Source organism: Borostomias antarcticus (assembly GCF_949987555.1).
Source record: "Borostomias antarcticus genome assembly, chromosome: 1".
Taxonomy (NCBI): Eukaryota; Metazoa; Chordata; class Actinopteri; order Stomiiformes; family Stomiidae; genus Borostomias; species Borostomias antarcticus.
In genome coordinates, this window is record NC_140234.1 from 57260204 (window position 1) to 57284203 (window position 24000).

At 49.1% G+C, this 24000-nt stretch overlaps 1 protein-coding gene across 1 annotated transcript in view; it reads right to left on the reverse strand.

The window, feature by feature from the left end:
- The window catches only part of LOC311308008 (homeobox protein PKNOX2-like), a gene marked incomplete at both ends in the record, with an annotated part of 28272 nt that overhangs the window by 2342 nt on the left and 1930 nt on the right, over positions 1-24000 (reverse strand). Inside the window, 7 exon segments of the mRNA XM_084436926.1 lie at positions 1046-1100; positions 1171-1308; positions 2079-2176; positions 2910-3045; positions 4528-4713; positions 7602-7773; positions 23525-23661. Coding sequence (XP_084293052.1) covers positions 1046-1100; positions 1171-1308; positions 2079-2176; positions 2910-3045; positions 4528-4713; positions 7602-7773; positions 23525-23661 — 922 coding nt within the window.

Here is a 24000-nt window from a genome sequence, read left to right on the forward strand (position 1 = left end):
CAACCTCGTCTGAAAATAACACAACAAAAGAACGGATCTGTAGCTTGTGGGATCAAATGTGCAGCACCTGGTGAGGAGAGATAATGGAGATGTGTGGTGCGATCCTGGCGCCGCGTGAAGAAACTAAAGGAAAGTAGCACTATCCTGCAATTAGAAGTGTGGATTTGAAGAGAGTTTGATGCCAACTCGGTGGGTGGTGGAGAAAGCTGAGTGTGGACAGTTCTTTCTGGATCCTACGTCACTTGGCAGGCCGACACCAAGTCTACTCGCTATTTTAACGTACGGATGCTACAGTGTTCCATGTTCTGGTTTAAAATGGACTGGTTGGTTTCTCTGAGAGATGATGGACAGAAGTGTGTGTGTGTGTGTGTGTGTGTGTGTGTGTGTGTGTGTGTGTATTTTGTGTATATTCCACGGTCTTTCCGTAGTAAATTCATCACTGGTTCCACGTTAAACAAATACGTTACAGTATGTGTCATGGAAGCAGGATTTGTCAAAATGAGGCTCCTTCATTCATATATATTCACAAACCACTTGAAAGGCTAAAATCCTTCAGAGGCAAAAATATGAAAATATCATTGGGACCGTGTATAAAGAGGCAGGACAAAGTGCATGAATAAGTAAACAAATGAAAAAAAACTACACACACAAAAATGAATTGATTAATTTCATGCAGACAGTGGCATTGGGAAGACATAAGAAAGGGAAGGCTCTTGAGATAAATCTCTCTCTCTCTTTCTCTCTCTCCCTCTCTCTCCCTCTGTATCCCTCTCTCTCTCCCTCTCTGTATCCCTCTCTCTCTCTCTCTCTCTCCCTCTCTGTATCCCTCTCTCTCTCTCTCCCCCTCTCTCCCTCTCTGTATCCCTCTCTCTCTCTCCCCCTCTCTGTATCCCTCTCTCTCTCTCTCTCTCTCTAACCCCCCCCCCCCCACCCCCATACACTCCCACACACTCCCACACACACACACACACACACACACACACACACACACACACACTGACACACACACACACCAAGCCCCCACAAACCCACACGGTCTCATTACGGTTGCAGCTGGCGGGGGGTGTCACGTGGAAACCCCTCCCCCGTCCCCCTCGGCCCTGGGAACGCATGTTCCGGGAGTCGCGGTCGAGTTAATTGGCGCCACCACGCTGCGGTCGGTGTCGTTACCGGGAGCTTGTCGACGGCGTCGCTACGGGGCCGCGCTCCGCTCCCAGCCCGTGTGTAGCACGCCACGCCGCGGCACTCGGACGGGTCCAACGCCACGCCCGCCGCCTCACACGGCCTCAGAGCACGCCGCCTGCCCGGCTACCTCACAGCCACGGGCTGGCGGTCGGGTGGTCTGAGGTGATAGAGAACCACCTGGCGTTCGCGGCTCTTAAAGGGATATGACGCGCTCTTAAAGGGATATGACGCGCTCTTAAAGGGATATGACGCGCTCTTAAAGGGATATAACGGGCTCTTAAAGGGCCGTGACACGGGATCAACTGAAAGGACGAGAGAGTGATGCGTTCAACGCCGGTGCGTTAAGTTATGACGCCGTTTTGTTCCCGAACGACAGCATTCGATTCAACTCGATACGATTTTTTTTCCCAACTGCGGTGAAGGCCGACGCGTCGCCGAGACCCGTTTGTGACGTATCGAGAAAAAGCGTCGCTTGACAAAAAACTTGTGAACCTTGTGAACTGTTCCGTAAAAAAGACGGAGGCGACCGGCGTCTCGTCACGGGCGGAGGGTCGAAGCTGCGTTAGAACTAAAAACCCAGGGTGACAGAGCATTTGAGGCGGTGGCGCCAAGACTCTGGAACGCTCTTCCCCAGGCCATGAGAGAGACATCCACTGAACTCATGTTCAAAAAACTTCTTAAGACACACATGTTCAGGCAGGCCTTCGGCCATCTATAACGCGTTGCTGCTCACAATGTTGTTTTTTTTCTGTTCTGTGTCGTTTTAATCTTGTCTCGTGTTGTATTGCCATTTTAATTTATTACTGTAAAGCACTCTTTGCATCCGTGCTGTGAAAAGCGCTATATAAATAAAGCTTACTTACTTACTTACTTAGAAGCACCTGCGTTCTCACCTGTGCGTTCTGGATCTGGATGGTTCCCGGGGGCAACCCCTGGGTGAGCACCTGCCCTTGAGACGTCACCATGGCGACCGGCTGGTACAGCGTCCCACCTGAGGGGATAGTTCAGGGCGGTCGTGAGCGTCGAGCGGCTGCTCCTCGCCGCCGATGCGTCATTATCTTACCTCCCCGCCACAACAACAACAACAACAACAACAACATGTAAACAATGACAACGGCGCGCCGACGTGACTGTGGAGTATGAAACCAAAAAAGCCTCCTGACAGAGTTTTGTCGTTATGCTCTGATTAGGCCACTGATTTGATTTGATTTGATTCTCTAATCATGGGTTGTTCCTGTGTGCTTTGGGCGTGTTCCCATCAAAGAGAAACTTGGGAGAGATTGATGGTTTTGGATTGAAACAGCTAGAGTTTGACGTGACGCTTTGCTTATTGAAGACCCACTTTTTTTCCGTGGCCTTCAATTCAATGAGCATGACTCTCAGGCTAGTGTGTGTATTGTTGTATTTGTGTGTATTGTTGTGTTTGTGTGTATTGTTGTGTTTGCGTGGATGGTTGTGTCTTTGTTGTAATTTATTTTTCACTTACCTGTACAGCAATTTGGTCGATTTTAGTCGTTTTAAATGTGCTTTATAAATAAAGTTTGAGTTGAGTTGAGTTGAGACCCACTCGCTTACAGCCACTATTGCATAGGGACCTAAAAGCGAAGCAGAGTTTGTGTGTGTGTGTTTGTGTGTGTGTGTGTGTGTGTGTGTGTGTGTGTGTGTGTGCGCGCGTCTGTGTGCCTGTTCCTTTGACGATGCCCGTGCGCCTACGGCAAGCTTACCTGACACCACCTGGGAATTGATGGTAGTCATGGCGATGTTGCCCTGTTGCATCCCCCCTGTCGGCATGACGACCCCGGAGGAGCTGATGGAGCTGGAGACGGAGGTCATGGAGGGGGAGGAGGTCTGGAGCAGCTCCTGGGGGAGGGGGGAGAGGGGGGGGGGGGGGGGGAGAGGCCCGGGTGTTGGTGTACGGTCGACGGCATGTTTTTTTAAATGTTTTCATGGGACCTTTTGTTTGATTGCGTTAGTGCCGTGAGGAAAACAGAAAACGACACGGCTCTGACCTTAGAAGAACACTCCTTCATTTATAGTATAACGGTAGTTAGAGAGACTGGAACACCTTGGTTGTGTTACCGAGAGTAAGACCAACACTGGATTCAGAGGAGTATTTCTGAATACAAGCGTTCTACAATGATGAGCACGCACTGCACAGATCCTCAGATACAGACTAGCGGCCATCGTTACCCAGAACTCCCTACATTGCCGTGTCAATGAGAAGTACCCTGGACCTCTTCCTAGATTACCCTCGTGCAAAGAAAATATATTCCACAATATATTAACTGTCAGTACATTATAGTACAGTACAGGATGTAAAATACATGGAGGAAATATACAGAATAATATGATATATACATAATATATTTAATACACATAAGGAATTGCCTCTTCATATATTGCAGTGTATAGGAAAATATAACCTTGTTTCCTATATATGTAGTGTTTGATATAACATTATATTTTCCTATATATCGCAATATATTTTTGTTTCATAAGGCACTTAATCAGGTCTACTGTACCATTATACTGTTATCAGTGGGAGAATACTCTTCCTATTAAGCCTGAACTACAGCGACAGTGACCTGAGGTGCGGTCCCATCACTTGATAGGTCGACTGCTTCCTGTGTCCTAGGCCAGTGACGTCTGCTCTTTTCTGGGATGGACGCACCAAAGTGGAGAGACAACCATTTGGGCCTTTTGAGTCACATCACAGTCTGAACATAAATATCTGAAATAACATCTGAGTCACATCTTAGTCTTTGGGAGGAAACTGAAGTAAGATTTGCAATAACCACACACCTTCCCAAGCCGAAGTAAAGCATAGTTTGTGTTTGTGTTACGTTTAGGTGTGTTGCGCTCCAAGTGGAAAGTGCACATTCCATCTCATTTGTAACCGCCAGTGAAGGTTTGGTCCTGATGTCTGCCAAGGTCATTTTTCTGTTTTTAACAGATTATGAAAGTGTAAATTGCAAATATTTGAAGAAGATATGCTTCTGTGAATGTTGGTATGTAGGCTACACATGAAATCACTAAAAAGAGAAAAAGGGCTTCAAAGATTCTGAGCTGTTCACACTTCTCACAGGACATGGATTTTTTGGCTAGTTAATGATGCTAAAACGGTTTGTTTTATTGAATGGGTTCTTCGCAATTTCAATATGAAAAAAGGAAAACAGAAGAAAATAAGTATTTGGCCGCCTAGCGCATTTTGAGGACTGCAAACATCAGGTCTAAACCTCCAGCGGCGGCCACATGTGTGTTGTACATTCTTGTACAACACAATACAATGAAGAGGCTGTATCCAAGCATGAGTGCACTGATCTGAGATCAGCGATCTCTAACCTGCTGCAGGCCGAGGGAGGTCTGTGATGGCGAGTACGGTCCGCCAAGGTCGTTGCGGAGCAGGTTGTCGCTGTGCATCTTGGTCTTCAGGCAGGTGATGTAGCGGTTGCAGAAGTCCTTGCAGAGCTCGTTGACCTTCTCCAGCTCCAGGAGGTGGATCCGCAGCACCTGGATGGCCTTCACCATCTACAGACACAAGCACTGACGCTAGCAGGGTACGAGAGGATAGATACTGTAGCAGGGTACATGACCAGCAGAGGATAGCTAGCAGGGTACGAGACTGGGAGAGGATAGCTAGCAGGGTACGAGACTGGGAGAGGATAGCTAGCAGGGCACGAGACTGGGAGAGGATAGCTAGCAGGGTACGAGAGGATAGATACTGTAGCAGGGTACATGACCAGCAGAGGATAGCTAGCAGGGTACGAGACTGGGAGAGGATAGCTAGCAGGGTACGAGACTGGGAGAGGATAGCTAGCAGGGTACGAGAGGATAGATACTGTAGCAGGATACATGACCGGCAGAGGATAGCTAGCAGGGTACGAAACTGGGAGAGGATAGCTAGCAGGGTACATGACCGAGAGAGGATAGCTCAGGGTACATGACCAGCAGAGGATAGCTAGCAGGGTACATGACTAGGAGAGGATAGCTAGCAGGGTACATGACTGGGAGAGGATAGCTAGCAGGGTACATGACTGGGAGAGGATAGCTAGCAGGGTACATGACTAGGAGAGGATAGCTAGCAGGGTACATGACTGGGAGAGGATAGCTAGCAGGGTACATGACTAGGAGAGGATAGCTAGCAGGGTACATGACTAGGAGAGGATAGCTAGCAGGGTACATGACTAGGAGAGGATAGCTAGCAGGGTACATGACTGTGAGAGGATAGCTAGCAGGGTACGAGACTGGGAGAGGATAGCTTGCAGGGTACATGGATACCTAGCAGGGTACATGGATACCTAGCAGGGTACATGGATAGCTAGCAGGGTACATGGATACCTAGCAGGGTACATGGATAGCTAGCAGGGTACATGGATAGCTAGCAGGGTACATGGATAGGTAGCAGGGTACATGGATACCTAGCAGGGTACATGGATAGCTAGCAGGGTACATGGATAGCTAGCAGGGTACATGGATAGCTAGCAGGGTACATGGATAGCTAGCAGGGTACATGGATAGGTAGCAGGGTACATGGATACCTAGCAGGGTACATGGATAGCTAGCACGGTACATGGATAGCTAGCAGGGTACATGGATAGCTAGCAGGGTACATGACTGGGAGAGGATAGCTAGCAAGGTACATGACTAAGAGAGGACAGAGCTAGGCTACAGGTACCAAGCAAATTGAACAGCTCACCTCCCAGCAGCAAAGCTAGCAGGGTAACTGACTGAGGAAAGATGCAAACTAATGCTACATACTACGCTAATTTTAACAATACATGGACCTACAGAAGCCAGATATTCCTTCTCCGCCTCCAGCTGCATAGTGGATTAGCAATAACTACTTATGATTCCCTATCTAACATTCAAGAAGACTGTTTCTATCTTTGCTCCGTTGGTACTAGCTTCTAGCTCTTACCACCCGAGGAAGGCTGATAGACTAAGCTCCATAGTAGATAATAGTAGTACTTTATGGGGTTAAATTATGAGAAACAAGCCTTTTATTGCATTGGTGAAGCATCAACAATTCATTAGATTAGTAGTCCCGAGGAAGCGATTTGAGATTATTGCAGGCTCAGCTCAGTTTAGCTAATAGTCCTTGACATCCCAAACTCCAAGCCTTGTCAGAAGCACCTTTCTATTCGGCCTCATCTATTCTCATACCAGACCTCCCCTCTCCACCCCCCACACCTCACTTCTGCATTACTCCCTCAAAGTCATACAACCTTCAAGGGCATGAGAATGGCCGGAAAAGTGCTTGACCGAGGAGGGGATAAATCTGTCAATTAAAGGGATCTGGTTTAATCAGGGGCCCGGCGGCCCCTGTGCCCATCTCAGGCGGTCAGGCCCTGGCGCGTTAGCGTCCTGGGGGAGGGTTAGCGCTCGTCAGGGAGGTCGGTGGTAGCGGGCGCTAACCGCTAGCCTCGACCAGCCGCCAGTGCCTCGTAAAGCACACAGACGCAGGGTTAATTGACTGCTCAGCACTTGTCGGCCGAGCACCCTCGTAATGGCTGGAGCCGACCTTCCCTTTCTCCCTCTCTCACTTGAACGTAGTCTTTCTTTCTTGCACACTCTCACTTTCTCTCTCTCTCCCCCTCTCTCTCTCTCTCCCTCTCTCACTCGAACGTAGTCTTTCTTGCACACGCACACTCTCTCTCTCTCTTTCTCTCTCTCTCTCCCTCTCTCTCGCTCTCTCTCTCTCTCTCTCCCTCTCTCTCTCTCTCTTTCACGTGGCTGCACTCCTCTCTCCTTCTACTACTTTGTAATTACAGCTAGCTGTCATGGAGAGGTGGGGTGGTGAGATGGGGTTATAAAACAGGGGCGGGAGGGAGAGGGAGGGAGAGAATAAGACGGAAAGGAGGAGTGGAGGGATAACAGAAGGCTATGAGGACAAGGAATGAGAGAGAGAGAGAGAGATGGAGAGAGAGATGGAGAGAGAGATATGAAAGGGCAGTGAAATAGATATCTGATCTGGCAGAGGGATGACAGCCTTCATCTAGAGAGGGAAGCTGGTCACACTTTATAATAAGGGTCACAAAACACATTAGTTAACTGTTAACTAATGATTATTGAGGGTTAGGTTACTAATGTTAATTAATACCTTAGGTAGGGTTAGGGTTATGGTTAGGTGAGTTAAACTCAGTTAACATAAATAACATTAGTAAATGGTTAATAGAGACATTAGTTCACTGTTACTTAATGCTTAATAATGCATTAACTAATGCTTATTAATGTACCCTTATTGTAAAGTGTTACCGGGAAGCTTTGAGCGTCGGCCAACGTGGAAAAGCCCTGAGCGTCAAACATGCTTGGGGACAGATTTGTTGCCCTGTGTCCATCAGGCCAGGCCAGTTAGCACGCCAGTCCACCGGGTAAACTCCCGGTGCTCCCGATGGCCACCCCGCCCCTGTCCTCACCAGGTTGTCCAGTTCAGGGTCCTCGCTGAAGAACGGCTTGTGGTCCTGCTCCTGCTGGTGGACGAAGTTCTCGATGTCCACGTCGAAGCTGGCCGAGGTGATGCACTCGGAGCCCTGCGTGGCCTGCTCGCACTTCTCAAACAGCAGCGCCAGCAGCGGGAACAGAGGGTGTCTGGGCGCGGAGGAGAGAGGAGAGAGGAGGGGGTTAGCTGGTCTTTCGTGAGGGGAGGTTTACAATAATTACGTGTATGATCATTTTACCACGAGTAAAGTGCGAGTTCATGGACTCCAGAATGTCTGTGCGCGTATGTGTGTGTGTGTTGCTTAGAGGTTGGAATTTGAACAACTACTTCTGTATGTACAGTACTTGTATATCTGCAGTGCTGGTGTTAGCTACACACAGTCCACACACTGTGTAATCTCAGTTCTCATGATTTCCATAAGGTTTTCTGAGTTCAGGCAGACAGCTATCAATAAGACCTTTTTAAGAGGGCGTGATACGGTCCAGTGAGATTACTACGCCAGTGAATGTCACCTACATTGTTACCATCTGTGTTTTATGAGGAAGGTCAGCCAGGCCAGATTCTGTGTTAATAGTTCTGTTCAATGATCCGGTTGTACGGCCTCGATTGTTGTAAGTCATAATTCTGCTTTCTGATTGGTTGAATGACTCTTTCCTGTGCAACCATGATTTTGCACGGCAAAACCAAATAAAAAGTCTAGTTTTAAACAAAATGGTTGTTGATGTTTTCCTAGAATCGATTTATTTGAATTAATTTACATGGTGAAACCGCCACTAGATTCAAACCATGTGAACCACTGAACACAACAGACCGAACTACAATGGAAGTTACCAACAAAATCTTTAAAAAATTATCTTGCCAGCCGCACTGAAAAGCCAGAAAGCAAATATCCAAAACACTTTCCCATGACAAGGACCTCCCACACAGCCCCCCCACCACCCCCACCACCACCACCACACACACACACGCACACACACACACACACACGCACACAAACACATTTACCAAAGCCGCAAAAAAAACAAAAACAGCCATCTTTGGGCTAAAGAAATGTGTTTGTCTGTGAGTACATGAGTGTGTGTGTGTGTGTGTGTGTGTGTGTGTGTGTGTGTGTGTGTGTGTGTGTGTGTGTGTGAGAGAGAGAGAGCATGTATGTGTGTGTGTATGCATTTGTGTGTGCATGCATGGGCATATATGTGTGTGCATGCATGCATGTGTGTGTGCGTGGGTGTGTGTATGCGTGTGTGCATGTGTGTGTATGAGTGTGTGCATACATGTGTATGCGTGTGTGTGTATGCGTGTGTGCATGCATGTGTATGCGTGTGTGTGTATGTGTGTGTGCATGCATGTGTGTGTGTATGCATGTGTGAATGCATGTGTATGTGCGTGTGTGTGTGCGTGTGCATGCATGTGTGTGTATGCGTGTGTGCATGCATGTGTGTGTATGCGTGTGTGCATGCATGTGTGTGTGTGCAGGGGGCTTCTCTGGGTCTGGCTCTGGGAGAGTGGACCTCTGCTCTCATCTAACCCATGGCTCTCATTTGCAGCCTCTAATAGGCCGCTATATTAGACTCTAATCTGCCTGATCCCAATTTAATGCGTCTCCTTCCACCAGACGTGACGCGAATACTAAACAAGCGGCCATGCGCACAGAGCTGCAGCACCTCGTCCACCGTGTGTGTGTGTGTGTGTGTGTGAGAGAGAGAGAGAGAGAGAGAGGCAGAGAGAGTGTTTGTGTGTGTGTGTGTGTAAGAGAGAGAGAGAGAAAGAGAGAGAGTTTGTGTGTGTGAGAGAGAGACACGAGTGTGTGCGTGTGTCTGTGTGTGTAAGAGGGAGAGAGAGTGTGTTTGTGTGTGTCTGTGTGTGTGTATTACTTAAAGGGGTCCATGTTTGCAAAACTAACTTCTTCATTGTTTTTGCATGTACATCTGAGTCTCTGATGGGCCTACAGTACTAACACACTAAGTATGAACTGAAACAACCCAGTCATTTTGTTGTGGTCAGCCGAAATGAAAACATTAGAAAAAAAGTCAGTCCCTCCACGCCATTCAAATCTCCCGTGTCACTCTACACGTCACGTTCGGGGACCCCGCTAGCTAGCATGATGTCTTTGCACGGAAAATGCTCTGTTCTTGGATGTACTTAGCAGCACAGATCGTCTCCTAAGCTCAAAGGACAGCAGAGCCGAGTGGAATTTTGTTATTTTTGATGGCAACGTTCCCGCTGAAATTGGCAAAACACTGGCAGTGTGTGCTAGACATTTTGTCACCCGATTGCTTTTCCAACCTGGGTCATTACAATGCAGGATTTTCAGATAAACTCTTTCTGAATGAACAAGCAGTACCAACAGTCTGTGGAAATTATTCAGAAACTGTAAGTAATTATGATGCGTGTTTGTTTGCATATAGTGCTAACACTAGCTAGCTAACACAAGCAAACTCCCATTTTGCCTCAACCCGGATGCTCGTCTCATCATATGTTAGAGTAACGTTAGTGGAATTAAATTGTAATACTTCTAGTTCATCGAGCGGCCATTAAAAATGATAAAATGTTAAGAAGTGGACATCATTGGATTCCCCTTGGCCTACAGAATCTAGCTTTTATTGTTTGTAGTCAAATGGTGTCATATAGCCTGGTGGTGTCTAGCTAGCGAATGTAGCTAGAGGTAACAGCCTGCAATGGTGGAGATAATAACATGGACACTAACATCATGTTTAGTCAGGGAGAGAGGACAAGGAGTGTGTCACAGTGGCATCGAGTGTGGATGCCAGCTATATTTGAGGTAGCATAGCGCCGTCAACAGCCCTTGTTCTCTAACCTGCTGACTTGCTCTTAGCTGAGCTCATTTGCATATGAAAAAGGGCTCCATCTGATCTCGTGGTTAACGGAGGGGTATAGAGGTATGCTAGAACACTTATTCTCAGTGGGATTTTCAGCAAAAATACTGGGGTTTTGGGGACCCCAAAGACTTATATTAAATTGTTGATAATTAGCATAATAGGACACCTTTAAAAGACGTGTGTGTGTCTGTGTGTGTGAGACAGAGAGAAAGAGAAAGAAAGAGTGTTTGTGTGTGTATGTGTGTGAGACAGAGAGAGAATGTGTGTCTGAGTGTGTTTGTGTGTGTCTATGCATGTGTGTATTACTTAAAAGATGTGTGTGTGTGTAGGGGGGGGGGGGGGTGTCCATGGGCACTCAGTACCACCAACCACCCACTTCCTCTGTCTGAAACAGTGCACAGAAGAGGGAGAGAAAGAGAACGAGGGAGGGAGAGGGGGGGAAGAGGAGAAGGGGTGTTCGGAGAGGGGGGAAGAGGAGAAGGGGTGTTTGGAGACAGGTAACTCCTGGGAAGAACACATCCATCAAGGCTCTCTCTGGCTGTATAGACTACAACTAGTACCGTTCATATCGGTCCTCCATCGGAATCAGAGCGACAATCCGCTGGAGTATTAGTTCATTCCAGTAATATCTGGAAATATCGGCGAGAACTTTGCGTAAAGTTTGCGTCTCCGCCTGAACATCTGCCTCGTCGGCGCCATTTTCGTCTCAGTCAGGGTCGTTTCCCACGTCGATTTTGTGCAGTTTCCCACTTTCATCCCTCGTTAAATGTCGCTATTGAATTCGTTTTATCATTTGTTGAGGGAGTTTTTTTTCCGTCCTGGCTGGTAAGAGCTCTAACTCATGCTGCCATCTCTCTCAGCGCTTAACCAGGAAGTGGACGAAGGTGTTTTAACTTGGAAACAGTGTGTTCTTCTCAACCGACAAGTCTCAGACCGTCTCAGTCTTTAAACACACACCTATGCACGCACACACCTACACACACACACACACACACACAGACACACACACACACCCAGACACACCCACACACTCAGGCGACTGATTTCATAACGATATGACACCCTTGAGCTTCAGGGACCCCAGTGCATTATGGGTAAGGCTGGTGAGTACATAGTGCCGCGATTGGGCTGCTTACCCACAGCGACGACGGGCTATAAAACAAACAAAGAGAAAAAGCAATAAACAACAACATTAATTAAAATCTTTAATCCACATTGTAGAGGGATTCATTAAATGATAAGACCTTGCTTGGAGCGTGGAAGACTTTGTACCTGCTGAGCTGATGTTCCAGAAACATATTTCACACTCCATTTTTGCTAGTTTGTTTTGAGACACTTCATTGATTTGGCAATTTGTTTCTACAGTACTTGTCGTTTCACTACACGTTGTACCTGTCTGGTGTACATTGTGACAAATTAAACTGACTTTGACTTTTAAAATTGATGCCTCAATTTGGCTTCCCTCTTGCATTTTGAAAGTTATAAATTTAACATTGAAGGCTGCATACAGTAAGACCAACACCACATCGTCGTATCTTTTGGAAATGATATTTGCATTTACATGTTACAGTATGTGATGAATAGTGAACAGTGCATAGCCCACAATGCTGACCTGATTGTGCGAGGAACACCCTGATTTGATCAGATCTCTTCGGACAGAGGTGCTACACAGCTTCCCAGGATAAAGTCAAAGGATGCTTGTGTTTATGTGTGTGTTTTTTTGTGTGTGTGTGTGTGTGTGTGTGTGTGTGTGTGTGTCTGCGTGTGTGTGAGTGTATGAATGTCCGTTCGTGTCCTTAGCTGCATTGCCGTACAGAAACAAGCCTGTGCATGCCCAGATAGCAAGCGGATCTGGGCCATATACAGGCCAGATCTGGCCCTTGTGGCTTAGTTCCGGCCCATATATGTCCCAGAATCATTACACATCCGCTTGCTATCTGGGTGTGCATGTGTCGGTCGGTCGGTTCCGCGCCGGACCCCCGCCGGACCCCCGCCGGCTCCGCCCCCATCCCCGAACCGGCCGAGCTCCTCTGCAGTGCAGTGGAGTGGAGAATGGCGGCAGGGGGGTCGTTTCAGGGGCCATAAAAGAGCCATTTACAGGACGCCGAGCCGGGCGGGGGAGTCAGCAGAAAGTCTCTCTCTCTCTCTCCGGAGACCGCGGGGGGCCCCCAGACGACCCACCGGGGCCGAGGAGGAAGACGAGCCCCAGACGGGCCGCCGTGAATCACACGCCTCGGCGACGCGCCATGACTTAAACATGAGGGACGGCATCAACGGCGCGGCGAGGGATTGATGGCGTGGAAATATGCGGAGGTGATTTCATCCGCGAGGCTTTCGGGGGTGTTTTCAGCTTGGGTTGTGTGTCTGGGGTAAAGGCGAAAGTACCGTTTGATCTTGACCCCCGTACGACCGTTAGTTGACCGTTAGTTGACCGTTAGGGGGGGATCACACCTGGGAAAGACGCTAGAAACGCGGACGCTTCGAAGACGCTTGAACGCTTGAAACGCCTGGGGCCAAACGACGATGACGAAATGGCGCTTCTCGCATCTGACGCTCAAAAAGTTGAAAATAGTCCTTTTTTTTAATTTTTATTCAGCGTCTACAAACGCGCGTCAAAACTGACGCGCCTGCAAGAAAGCGCGTCAAAAAAGACGCTTGAAAGACGCCCGTCGAAAAAGACGCCGGAACGCCAGTCAACGCGCCGTATCATAGGAAATCAATGGTTTTACTAGTATCTCGTTTCTAGCGTCTTTCCCAGGTGCGATCGCCCCCTTAGACTGTTAATTCATGGGTTTCAAATGTAGTCCTAGACCTGCCATGTTGGGGACCAACACAGGTGTTTCAAATGAATGAATTAGTTCTACTCTATAGGATTCTATGCATTAGAGCCAATCAGATAATTTGAAACACCTGGTCCCCAATATGGCAGGTCTAGCTCTATAGCTCAGTTGGTAGAGCGGGTCGTTCAGTGATCTTAGGGTCAGTGGTTCGAATCCCAGCTCTGACCGTCCACATGTCGAAGTGTCCTTGAGCAAGACACCTAACCCCAAATTGCTCCCAATGAGCAGGTTGGCACCAGCTGCTGTGAATGTATGGGTGAATGAGAGGCCATTGTAAAGCGCTTTGAGTGCCGCTAAGGTGGAAAAGCGCTATATAAAGGCAGTCCATTTAGCATTTGAAACCCATGAATAAGTACCTCCACCCCAGCGACTGTGCAGGTTGAGGGGTAATGTTTTCAGTGACATGGGTTGATTTATTTATTGGTTGGTTGATTTATTTTTTTTAGCAGGATTACACAAAAACTACCAGAGCGATTTTCATGCAACTCGGTGGAGGGCTGTAGCATGGGCCAACTTAGAACCCGGTAAATTTTGGAGCAGATCCAAATCACAGAGCGGGTCCACGAGCCGTTCATTGTCAATGTGGGGGGGATTGAAACAGCCGTATATCGACATGGGAAAGTCACAAAGACACGGGGTTTGGACTGGAATAAAGCTCTCGACCAATCGGGTGCAGCAATTCCAAACATATCCTGCACACAGAGTCACGAAAACATTCACGGGAGTCGGTCTGTGCTCTCTGAGCACCATTTCTAGTTACGGAAATGTGTTTGTCGAGGTTAAGTCATTCATATTTCAGACAGTTTATCTAGCATATGAGACAAAAAAAAAAAAGAAAGAAAACAACACATTGGAAAACAGGAGACATTTTGAAAAACAGTTCAAGTAAGAAAACAACGTTCAAATAGAAGCCGTTTTCAGAACCTGTCATGCTGCTGTCTCCGTCCTTAAAAAGAGCTCATCCATTTTTCTGACACTTTATTTGGGAGCCTTTTGGCAGTGCAACCTGGGTGTGTGTGTGTGTGTGTGTGTGTGTGCGTGTGTGTGTGTGTGTGTGTGTGTGTGTGTGTGTGTGTGTGTGTGTGAGGGGGAGGGGGGTCCTCTCTGGGTGTGTTTACCATGTTTGTTGTCCTAATCAGCCTGCCGTACGCCGGGGCGTTTTATTAGAAGTCAGTTTGAGGCGGAGCCGTGCTGAGCCACGCTCCCGACGAGGCCCCGCTCTCCCCCAGGCTACACGTCTGAACTACCCCCTGAACGGGGGGCACACACACACACACACACACACACACACACACACACACACACACACACACACACACACACACAACTACACCCCCCACACACACACATACACAACTACACCCCCCACACACACACATACACAACTACACCCCCCCCCCCCCCACACACACACACACACAACTACACCCCCCCCCACACACACACACACACATACACTCACAGAAACACACCCACACGAAGAGACACACACCCACAGAGACACTCCCACACACACAGACACATACAGAGACACAAACATACACACACACACACACACACACACACACACACACACAGACATGGAGGGAGACCCCCCACTACTCTGCCTCAATAATCCTCCCCCTTCTCTCCCCCTTTTCTCTCTCTCTGCCTCTCCCTCTCTCTCTCTCTCTCTCTCTCTGTCTCTCTCTGTCTCTCTCTCTCTCTCTTCCTCTCTCTCTCTCATCTTTCTTTCTTGCCATACACCCTGCCATCCTCTCCCATCCCCCCCCCCCCACTTCCTTTGTCCCCTTTTTCCATCTCCCTCCCTCCCTCCCTCCCTCCCTCCCTCCCTCCCTCCCTCCCTCCACCCCTCCCTTCCTCCCTCCCTCCACCCCTCACTCCCTTCCTCCTTCCCTCCACCCCTCCCTCCCTCCCTCCCTCCCTCCCTCCCTCCCTCCCTCCCTCCCTCCCTCCCTCCACCCCTCCCTTCCTCCCTCCCTCCCTCCCTCCCTCCCTTCTTCCCTCCCTCCCTCCCTCCCACAGCTGGGTGGGCCCAAATGGCACAGAGTATACGCTTCAAAGTAAAGCTTAGCATCAGTGTGGTTCAGTTCCTTCATGATGACCTGGCCGGTCCATGTTCAGACCCCCCCCCCCCCCCACACACACACACACACACACACACACACACACACTATCTTCCCAGCTTGACTCTGTCCCAGATCTATTGTTGGACCCAAGTGGACTCAAGCTGCGCTGAGCTCCGCTTTGTGTCGGCTGGTTTTGAGTCGTCCGGTTGTCCGGTTTTAGTCGGCTGCTTAACCGTGTTCCGGCTCAGTGGCCTTGTGGTCAGTGTCCGTCCTGAGATTGGGAGTTTTTGGGGTTCGATCCCCCCCTATAAAGACTATAAAAAATGGTCCCCAATTCCTCCCTGCTTGGCACTCAGCATCAAGGGTTGGATTGGGGGTGAGTCGCTGTGACATACTAGCATCATGTTCAAGGGGTGGACTTGTAAATGGTAAATGGACTGCACTTATATAGCGCTTTTCCACCTTAGCGGCACTCAAAGCGCTTTACAATGGCCTCTCATTCACCCATTCACACACACATTCACGGTAGCTGCCATGCAAGGTGCTAACCTGCTCATTGGGAGCAATTTGGGGTTAGGTGTCTTGCTCAAGGACACTTCCACATGCGGACAGTCGGAGCTGGGATTCGAACCGCTGACCCTTCGATCATTGAACGACCCGCTCTACCAACTGAGCTACAGCCGCCCACGCCAATCTGCCTCACGCTTGGGAACCAGGAAGTAGACTCCTGCCCTATGGGCCACTACTTACTTCCCTTGCTTAGCCGTGCGCTATGTGAGGTGGCGAGGACCCACGTCTTTAACCCGACTAACTTTAGTCCCAAGCGTGTTCGCACTCTCAGAGCTAAGACCTCGCCTTGGCCAGCAGGCTTTTGGCTAGCCTGGTAAGTCAAGCAAAGTTAGTAAGTAAGTAAGTAAGTAAGTAAGTAAGTAAAAGTGTATTTGTATAGCACCCCTCTCAGCACGAATGCACAGAGTGCTTCACATAAGATGCAGGTAAAAAAATGCATAGTAAAATAAATGACATACGACACCGTAAAACGAGAAAGTATAAAAAAAAAACAAATTTCAAAGGCCCTTATACTAATACATGGGTTCCCAAACTCCATCAATGTGGGCCTCCCCTCTGAAAACAGTGACACACCCGCGCCCCCCCAACCCCCCAAATATGTCAATTTTGCAAGGCAGCGTTAGCTAGCCCATAACATTACACAGCTAAGTTAGCTCGGTGGCACCTGCTGCTAGTGCTACTGCATGTTGTTTTCGCACAACACATTCATGCCTGCTGGGGGAGGCTCTCTCTGCACTATCCACAAATGTAGTATACATCTCCGACATTATTTATTTCGATCTTCTGGCCTTTAAAATCACGTTTCATATATAAAAACCATAGACATTTAAAAAAATAATTTTTCTACCCATCCCTCCGTGCCTCCCCTGAATTTCTTTGGGGCCCCCCAGGGGAGGCCTGCCTCACAGTTTGGGAATGCCTGTACTAATACAATAAAACAAAGACCCAGCAGGACCTACAAGTATGACATCAGCAGCAGTGCTCAAACTGCCTGAACAGATTTCAAGTTTTCAGTTTCCCCTTGAACATGTTTATTGTCCCTGCAGATCTCAAGTCCAGGGGGAGCGAGGTCCATAGTCTTGGGGCCACCACCCCAAACGGTCCCCTTTGGTTTTTAAGTTACCCCCAACTCACCGAGGGTACTAATTCAAAGTTATTTCCATGACGCGTTATCAACAGCGTCACCTCCTGGGCTTCTCCAGTACCCCCCCCCCCCCCGACACATAGCTGCGTTCTCCCAGCCGGACGTTAAACTCAGTGAAGAAAAAAACCCATATCTGACAGAGTCGCGGCCAATAAACCGCTCGGCTTTGACGCAAACCCCTCCCCTCCCATGGCAATCCGGCGACGACCCCCCCCCCCCCCCCCCCTCTTAAAAGCAACTTTCACTGAAACGTGAGGTGGGTTTTGCGGCGTCGAATGGCGCGAGTCATTAGGATGTCATTGCGGGGGGGGGGGTGTTTGGAGCTTCACAGCGGTGTAGATAAACAGACTTTATGGGGCATTACAGAGGCAGAGAGGCGTAGGCACTACCAGAGAACCACCTGCCCCCCCCCGGCCCCCCAAAACACCCCCCCATCCCAGCACCCTGTCAAATGAAAAGGCCCCCTGTGGAGAGCGATATGGGAAGCCTCGTCTCTCTTCTTGCGAAATCTTTCCTTTATGGATATACCATCGTACTGCGTACGCACAAAGACACACAAACCCAGGCACGATCACACACACACACACACGCACACACACACACACACACACACACACACACACACACACACACACACACACACACACGTGTCCCTGTGAATCACTCAATCCACTGGAGATCAGTAAGTGTCAGCATGACTGTGCGGTACCCCCCTCTCCACACACACACACACACACACACACACGCACACACACACACACATGCACGCGTAAATCCTGTCTCAATGCAAAACACTTTTCCAGACCAGGTTGGGAGAGGCGTTGAGTACAGACCCTCTATGGAGGATGAGGATGAGGATGAGGATGAGGATGAGGAAGCAGCACATGCACAGCGTCTCTCTGATGAAGGCCCGTTCAGAGCAGGACGCCAGCGATGGCAGAGGATGGTCAGGGTCCCGCCCCCTCCCCAGAGTCATGCTCCTCTAGCCCCGCCCACACCAGAGTCCTGTTCCTGTAGCCCCTCCCACACCAGAGACCTGATCCTCTAGCCCCTCCCACCCCAGAGTCCTGTTCCTCTAGCCCCTCCCACCCCAGAGTCATGCTCCTCTAGCCCCTCCCACACCAGAGTCATGCTCCTCTAGCCCCTCCCACACCAGAGTCCTGTTCCTCTAGCCCCGCCCCCTCCCCAGAGTCCTGTTCCTCTAGCCCCTCCCACCCCAGAATCCTGTTCCTCTAGCCCCTCCCACCCCAGAGTCCTGTTCCTCTAGCCCCTCCCCCTCCCCAGAGTCCTGTTCCTCTAGCCCCTCCCACCCCAGAGTCCTGTTCCTCTAGCCCCTCCCAACCCAGAGTCATGTTCCTCTAGCCCCTCCCACCCCAGAGACCTGATCCTCAAGCCCCTCCCACCCCAGAGTCCTGATCCTCTAGCCCCTCCCACCCCAGAGTCCTGTTCCTCTAGCCCCGCCCCCAGAGGAAAATAAAAGCTCCATGCAGCATGTTAAGACTGTCTGCTCCAACGTGCCAAACAAATATGGGAGAAAATATCTATCAAACTGACATGGGCATGTGACTTTACTGCAGGCCTCAATTGGATCTAGTGGAGGTATCCACTGAATGTTTTTCACAGCCATAAAACCTCGTCCTCTGACGGTGCGATCCACTCGTCTATCATTCATTCTGTCTAATCTGTCACTTCCTCTCCTCCTGTAAGCCTCTTCTGCATCGTCAACAAGCCTCCATCCATCCATCCATCCATCCATCCATCCATCCATCCATCCATCCATCCATCCATCCATCCATCCCTCCATCCATCCATCCATCCATCCATCCATCCATCCATCCATCCATCCACATTAACATTCGCAACGAACACCTCTCCGTTACGACTGCAATGATTCTGTCAGAGAGTGAGCAGAACCTCCATCTACTGAGCGTCATATCAGCTATAAAAGCAGACTATAAAAACAGAACCCCCCCCCCCCACCGGCACCTCAATGACACACCTCGCATCCGGCCGGCTCTTCATCCAGAGCACGGTAACTCGTTAGGATAATCACAGCATCACATGTTGATTCCGCTGTTAATAATTAAGCGCCTCGACTTCGGGATGGGATGGATGAGACTGCGCAAACGCGCTGTGCCGGCAATTAGCGAAAAGAACTGAGGTGTGCACAAATATTAGAGCGGATGTGAGCAGGCTTCCTAGGAGGAAAAGAAAATACAGCGATGCTCATTTCAGTACTCCTCTGCTTTGGAAGTTTAAGGCCTGGAATTAGTGATGCTGGGAGGTAGAGATGTGAGGTAGAGAGGTGAGGTAGGGATGTGAGGTAGAGATGTGAGGTAGAGACAGAGGTAGAGACAGAGGTAGAGACAGAGGTAGGGATGTGAGGTAGAGATGTGAGGTAGAGACAGAGGTAGAGATGTGAGGTAGAGACAGAGGTAGAGATGTGAGGTAGAGACAGAGGTAGAGACAGAGGTAGAGATGTGAGGTAGAGATGTGAGGTAGAGATGTGAGGTAGAGACAGAGGTAGAGATGTGAGGTAGAGATGTGAGGTAGAGATGTGAGGTAGAGACAGAGGTAGAGATGTGAGGTAGAGATGTGAGCTAGAGACAGAGGTAGAGACAGAGGTAGAGATGTGAGGTAGAGACAGAGGTAGAGATGTGAGGTAGAGATGTGAGGTAGAGATGTGAGGTAGAGACAGAGGTAGAGACAGAGGTAGAGATGTGAGGTAGAGATGTGAGGTAGAGATGTGAGGTAGAGATGTGAGCTAGAGACAGAGGTAGAGACAGAGGTAGAGACAGAGGTAGAGATGTGAGGTAGAGATGTGAGGTAGAGATGTGAGGTAGAGACAGAGGTAGAGACAGAGGTAGAGATGTGAGGTAGAGACAGAGGTAGAGACAGAGGTAGGGATGTGAGGTAGAGATGTGAGGTAGAGACAGAGGTAGAGATGTGAGGTAGAGATGTGAGGTAGAGACAGAGGTAGAGATGTGAGGTAGAGACAGAGGTAGAGATGTGAGGTAGAGACAGAGGTAGAGACAGAGGTAGAGACAGAGGTAGAGACAGAGGTAGAGATGTGAGGTAGAGACAGAGGTAGAGATGTGAGGTAGAGATGTGAGGTAGAGACAGAGGTAGAGATGTGAGGTAGAGACAGAGGTAGAGATGTGAGGTAGAGATGTGAGGTAGAGACAGAGGTAGAGATGTGAGGTAGAGATGTGAGGTAGAGATGTGAGGTAGAGATGTGAGGTAGAGACAGAGGTAGAGACAGAGGTAGAGATGTGAGGTAGAGATGTGAGGTAGAGACAGAGGTAGAGATGTGAGGTAGAGATGTGAGGTAGAGACAGAGGTAGAGACAGAGGTAGAGACAGAGCTAGAGACAGAGGTAGAGATGTGAGGTAGAGATGTGAGGTAGAGACAGAGGTAGAGATGTGAGGTAGAGATGTGAGGTAGAGATGTGAGGTAGAGATGTGAGGTAGAGATGTGAGGTAGAGATGTGAGGTAGAGATGTGAGGTAGAGATGTGAGGTAGAGACAGAGGTAGAGATGTGAGGTAGAGACAGAGGTAGAGATGTGAGGTAGAGATAGAGATAGAGATGTGAGGTAGAGACAGAGGTAGAGACAGAGGTAGAGATGTGAGGTAGAGACAGAGGTAGAGATGTGAGGTAGAGACAGAGGTAGAGATGTGAGGTAGAGACAGAGACAGGTAGAAACAAACTTAGAGACGTGAGGTAGAGACAGAGACAGAAGTAGACAGATAGAGACAGAGACAGAAGTAGACAGATAGAGACAGAGGTAGAGGCGCTTTACAAAGAAAGCCTCTCATTCAAACACACATTCTCACACCAATGGAGGCAGCTGCCATGCAAGGTGCTAGCCTACTCTTTGGGAGCAGTTTTGGGGTTCGGCGTCTTGACCGAGGACGCTTCGACATGTCGTCGGGGGGGGGCGGGTTCGAACAGCTGATCCTACGATCACTGGATGACCCGCTCTACCTCCTGAGCTTCAGTCGTCCCGAAATCATGAGTACATCGCCTGGCTAATGAGCACGGAAGAGCATAACCAGGTCCTGATACAATCTGTGAAACAGTAAGGTCGATGAGCCATGGTGGGGAAGGTGAGCTGGCCTGATGCAGGAAGTCATTTAAATACGCCGCCTTGTTGTGAGAATGAGCTGTGATTGGAGGATGAATGATTGAACAACTGATTGATTGAAACACTGATTGCTCAGTGGGCTGTCAGATGATTACTGCCGGGGCGTCCTGCATGAACCAACGCCACGCTACATTTAACGACACGAATGTCAACCTGTGTGTGGTGTGTGTGTGCAGTACACTGTGTGTGTGTGTGTACATGAACATGCGGGTGTTGGGTGGATGAATGTGCGCCTTACTGTATGGATGCCTGCCTGTTGTGTGCACATAGGTTTGTGTCCTGCACCACATGTCTATGTATGTGTGTGTGTGTGTGTGAATGTGTGTGTGTGTGTGTGCATGTGCATGTTTGTGTGTGTGTGTGCATGTTCATGTGTGTGTTTGTGCGTGTGTGTGTGTATGTGTGTGTGTGTGTGTGTGTGTGTGTGTGTGTGTGTGCATGTGTGCATGTTCATGTTCATGTGTGTGTGTGTGTGTACTAACCGCCTGTGTTGTGGTGTGTTTTTGGGGAGGGAGCGAGCGACGGGAGTTACCCCGAGGCCTCCCCCCCGGCTGGTTGCTCACATCAAAGACAGCCTCGTATCTCAGAGGAGCTTAGAAATTCAGCCCGAGGCCGGGCGAGGCCTTCACAGCCCCCCAACCTCCGGGGCCGGGCGAGGCCTTCACAGCCCCCCAACCTCCGAGGCCGGGCGAGGCCTTCACAGCCCCCCAACCTCCGGGGCCGGGCGAGGCCTTCACAGCCCCCCAACCTCCGGGGCCGGGCGAGGCCTTCACAGCCCCCCAACCTCCGGGGCCGGGCGAGGCCTTCACAGCCCCCCAACCTCCGGGGCCGGGCGAGGCCTTCACAGCCCCCCAACCTCCGGGGCCGGGCGAGGCCTTCACAGCCCCCCAACCTCCGGGGCCGGGCGAGGCCTTCACAGCCCCCCAACCTCCGGGGCCGGGCGAGGCCTTCACAGCCCCCCAACCTCCGGGGCCGGGCGAGGCCTTCACAGCCCCCCAACCTCCGGGGCCGGGCACAGCCGACCAGGGGGCCGGAACCCAATCAGGCAGGAGTAGCCCATCGTCATCCAGGAAGCGGAGAGAGGAGAGCCAGGGAAGCGAGCCGAGCAAAGAGCACACGCCGTGTGTCACTGAAGCAGGATTCACTGAATACAAGCGTCGGTTTGGGAAGGCGGGTTTTTTGGGGGGATCGAATAAAACCGCTGGTTTGTTGCAGGGGTGGGATTTCTCGTGGGGAGATTGCTGAACAGATTAAAAGAGTCTGTATTTTAAATAATTTACTTCATAAATAGATAATAGAAGCCCGTTATGAAAGTGCATCAGTATTCCAGTGATGAGTTGGGAGTGGAGGGTTTTTCACACGCGTGTGTTTGGGTTTTTAGTCAGCATTAAGTACTGAATCAATTTATCTCAAAAGCATAAACGTTCTCCGTGCTATGACTCTATCACACTTGAGCGAAGCACAGCAACAGCAACACTAAGCTAATGAAAGGCAGGTACTATTAAAAAAGTCTATTCTAATTCATCTCTTGTGCAGACATCTGGGTGTCCTTCACTCTGTTTACAAAAGTGCAGTAATACGGTATATTACCCACCCTCCAAAATATTACTATATAGTAATATTACAGATATAGTCATATTACAGTAGTATATAGTAATATTACAGATATAGTCATATTACAGTAGTATATAGTATTATTACAATAGTAATATTACAATATTACAATAGTAACATAATAGAATATTACTATATAGTAATATTACAGATATAGTCATATTACAGTAGTATATAGTAATATAACAGTAGTATATAGTAATACTACAATAGCAATATTACAATATTACAATAGTAACATTATAGAATATTACTATATAGTAATATTACAGTAGTATAGCCTATAGTAATATTACAATAGTAATATTACAATATTACAATAGTAACATTACCGCATATTACTATATACTAATAATCTGTATTACATACAGAGTTAGCATTAAATGTTTTTTTTCTAGTCACATGCACTACATCTCTTCTGAGCAGAGGTTCAAATCCAGCCTCCAGCTCGAACTGTTCTATATTTGATTACTTGGTAGCAACAGACAATCTGGAACATCTGGGCTGGTTATAAAGGTGTTTTCTTCAAGATCCAACATGGCGAGTCTTATGGGAAGATTCAAGACCAGACAGACCATGTAAAACTGGAGTCCGGTAATGGCTGTACGGTACTTTATGTGGACCCTGCTTTAATGAAGCGTCATCGTAAAACAGCCCGGTACGAGTCGGCCATCTTACCTGTACACAGCCCGCTTGTCCGACTCCAGTTGGGCCTGGGGGTCGAGGGTCACGCTGACCGGGGTGTTCCCCGCCGCCGAGGCTGCTGGGAGGTGGACCTGCGCGGCCTTGGAGTTCTGCTGAGTAGTACCCGTCATCTGAGGGTCACAAGGTCAAGGTCACAATGAAGGTCACACAGGGACAGACTGAGCTTATTGTTAGTCTTTGTAGTGCTAAATCGGGTCCTGATTGTTCTGATGTCGATAGTGTTCAGTGATTTCTAGCAGCAGTATGTTTAAGAGATACCTTGCTCTTGAAGTTGAGGGTGGCGTTAATGGCAAATGAAGATGAAAACATATTGTTTTCTCTTGCTAATTATGATATGTTTTAGTAGCCATGACTGTGCTGAAGGCATCATGCTAATAGATGCCTCTCCCTGTATGGAAACCAGGTGAGATGCCTCCCAGAAGACGCTCCAATACCAGAAAGCCCCTTGC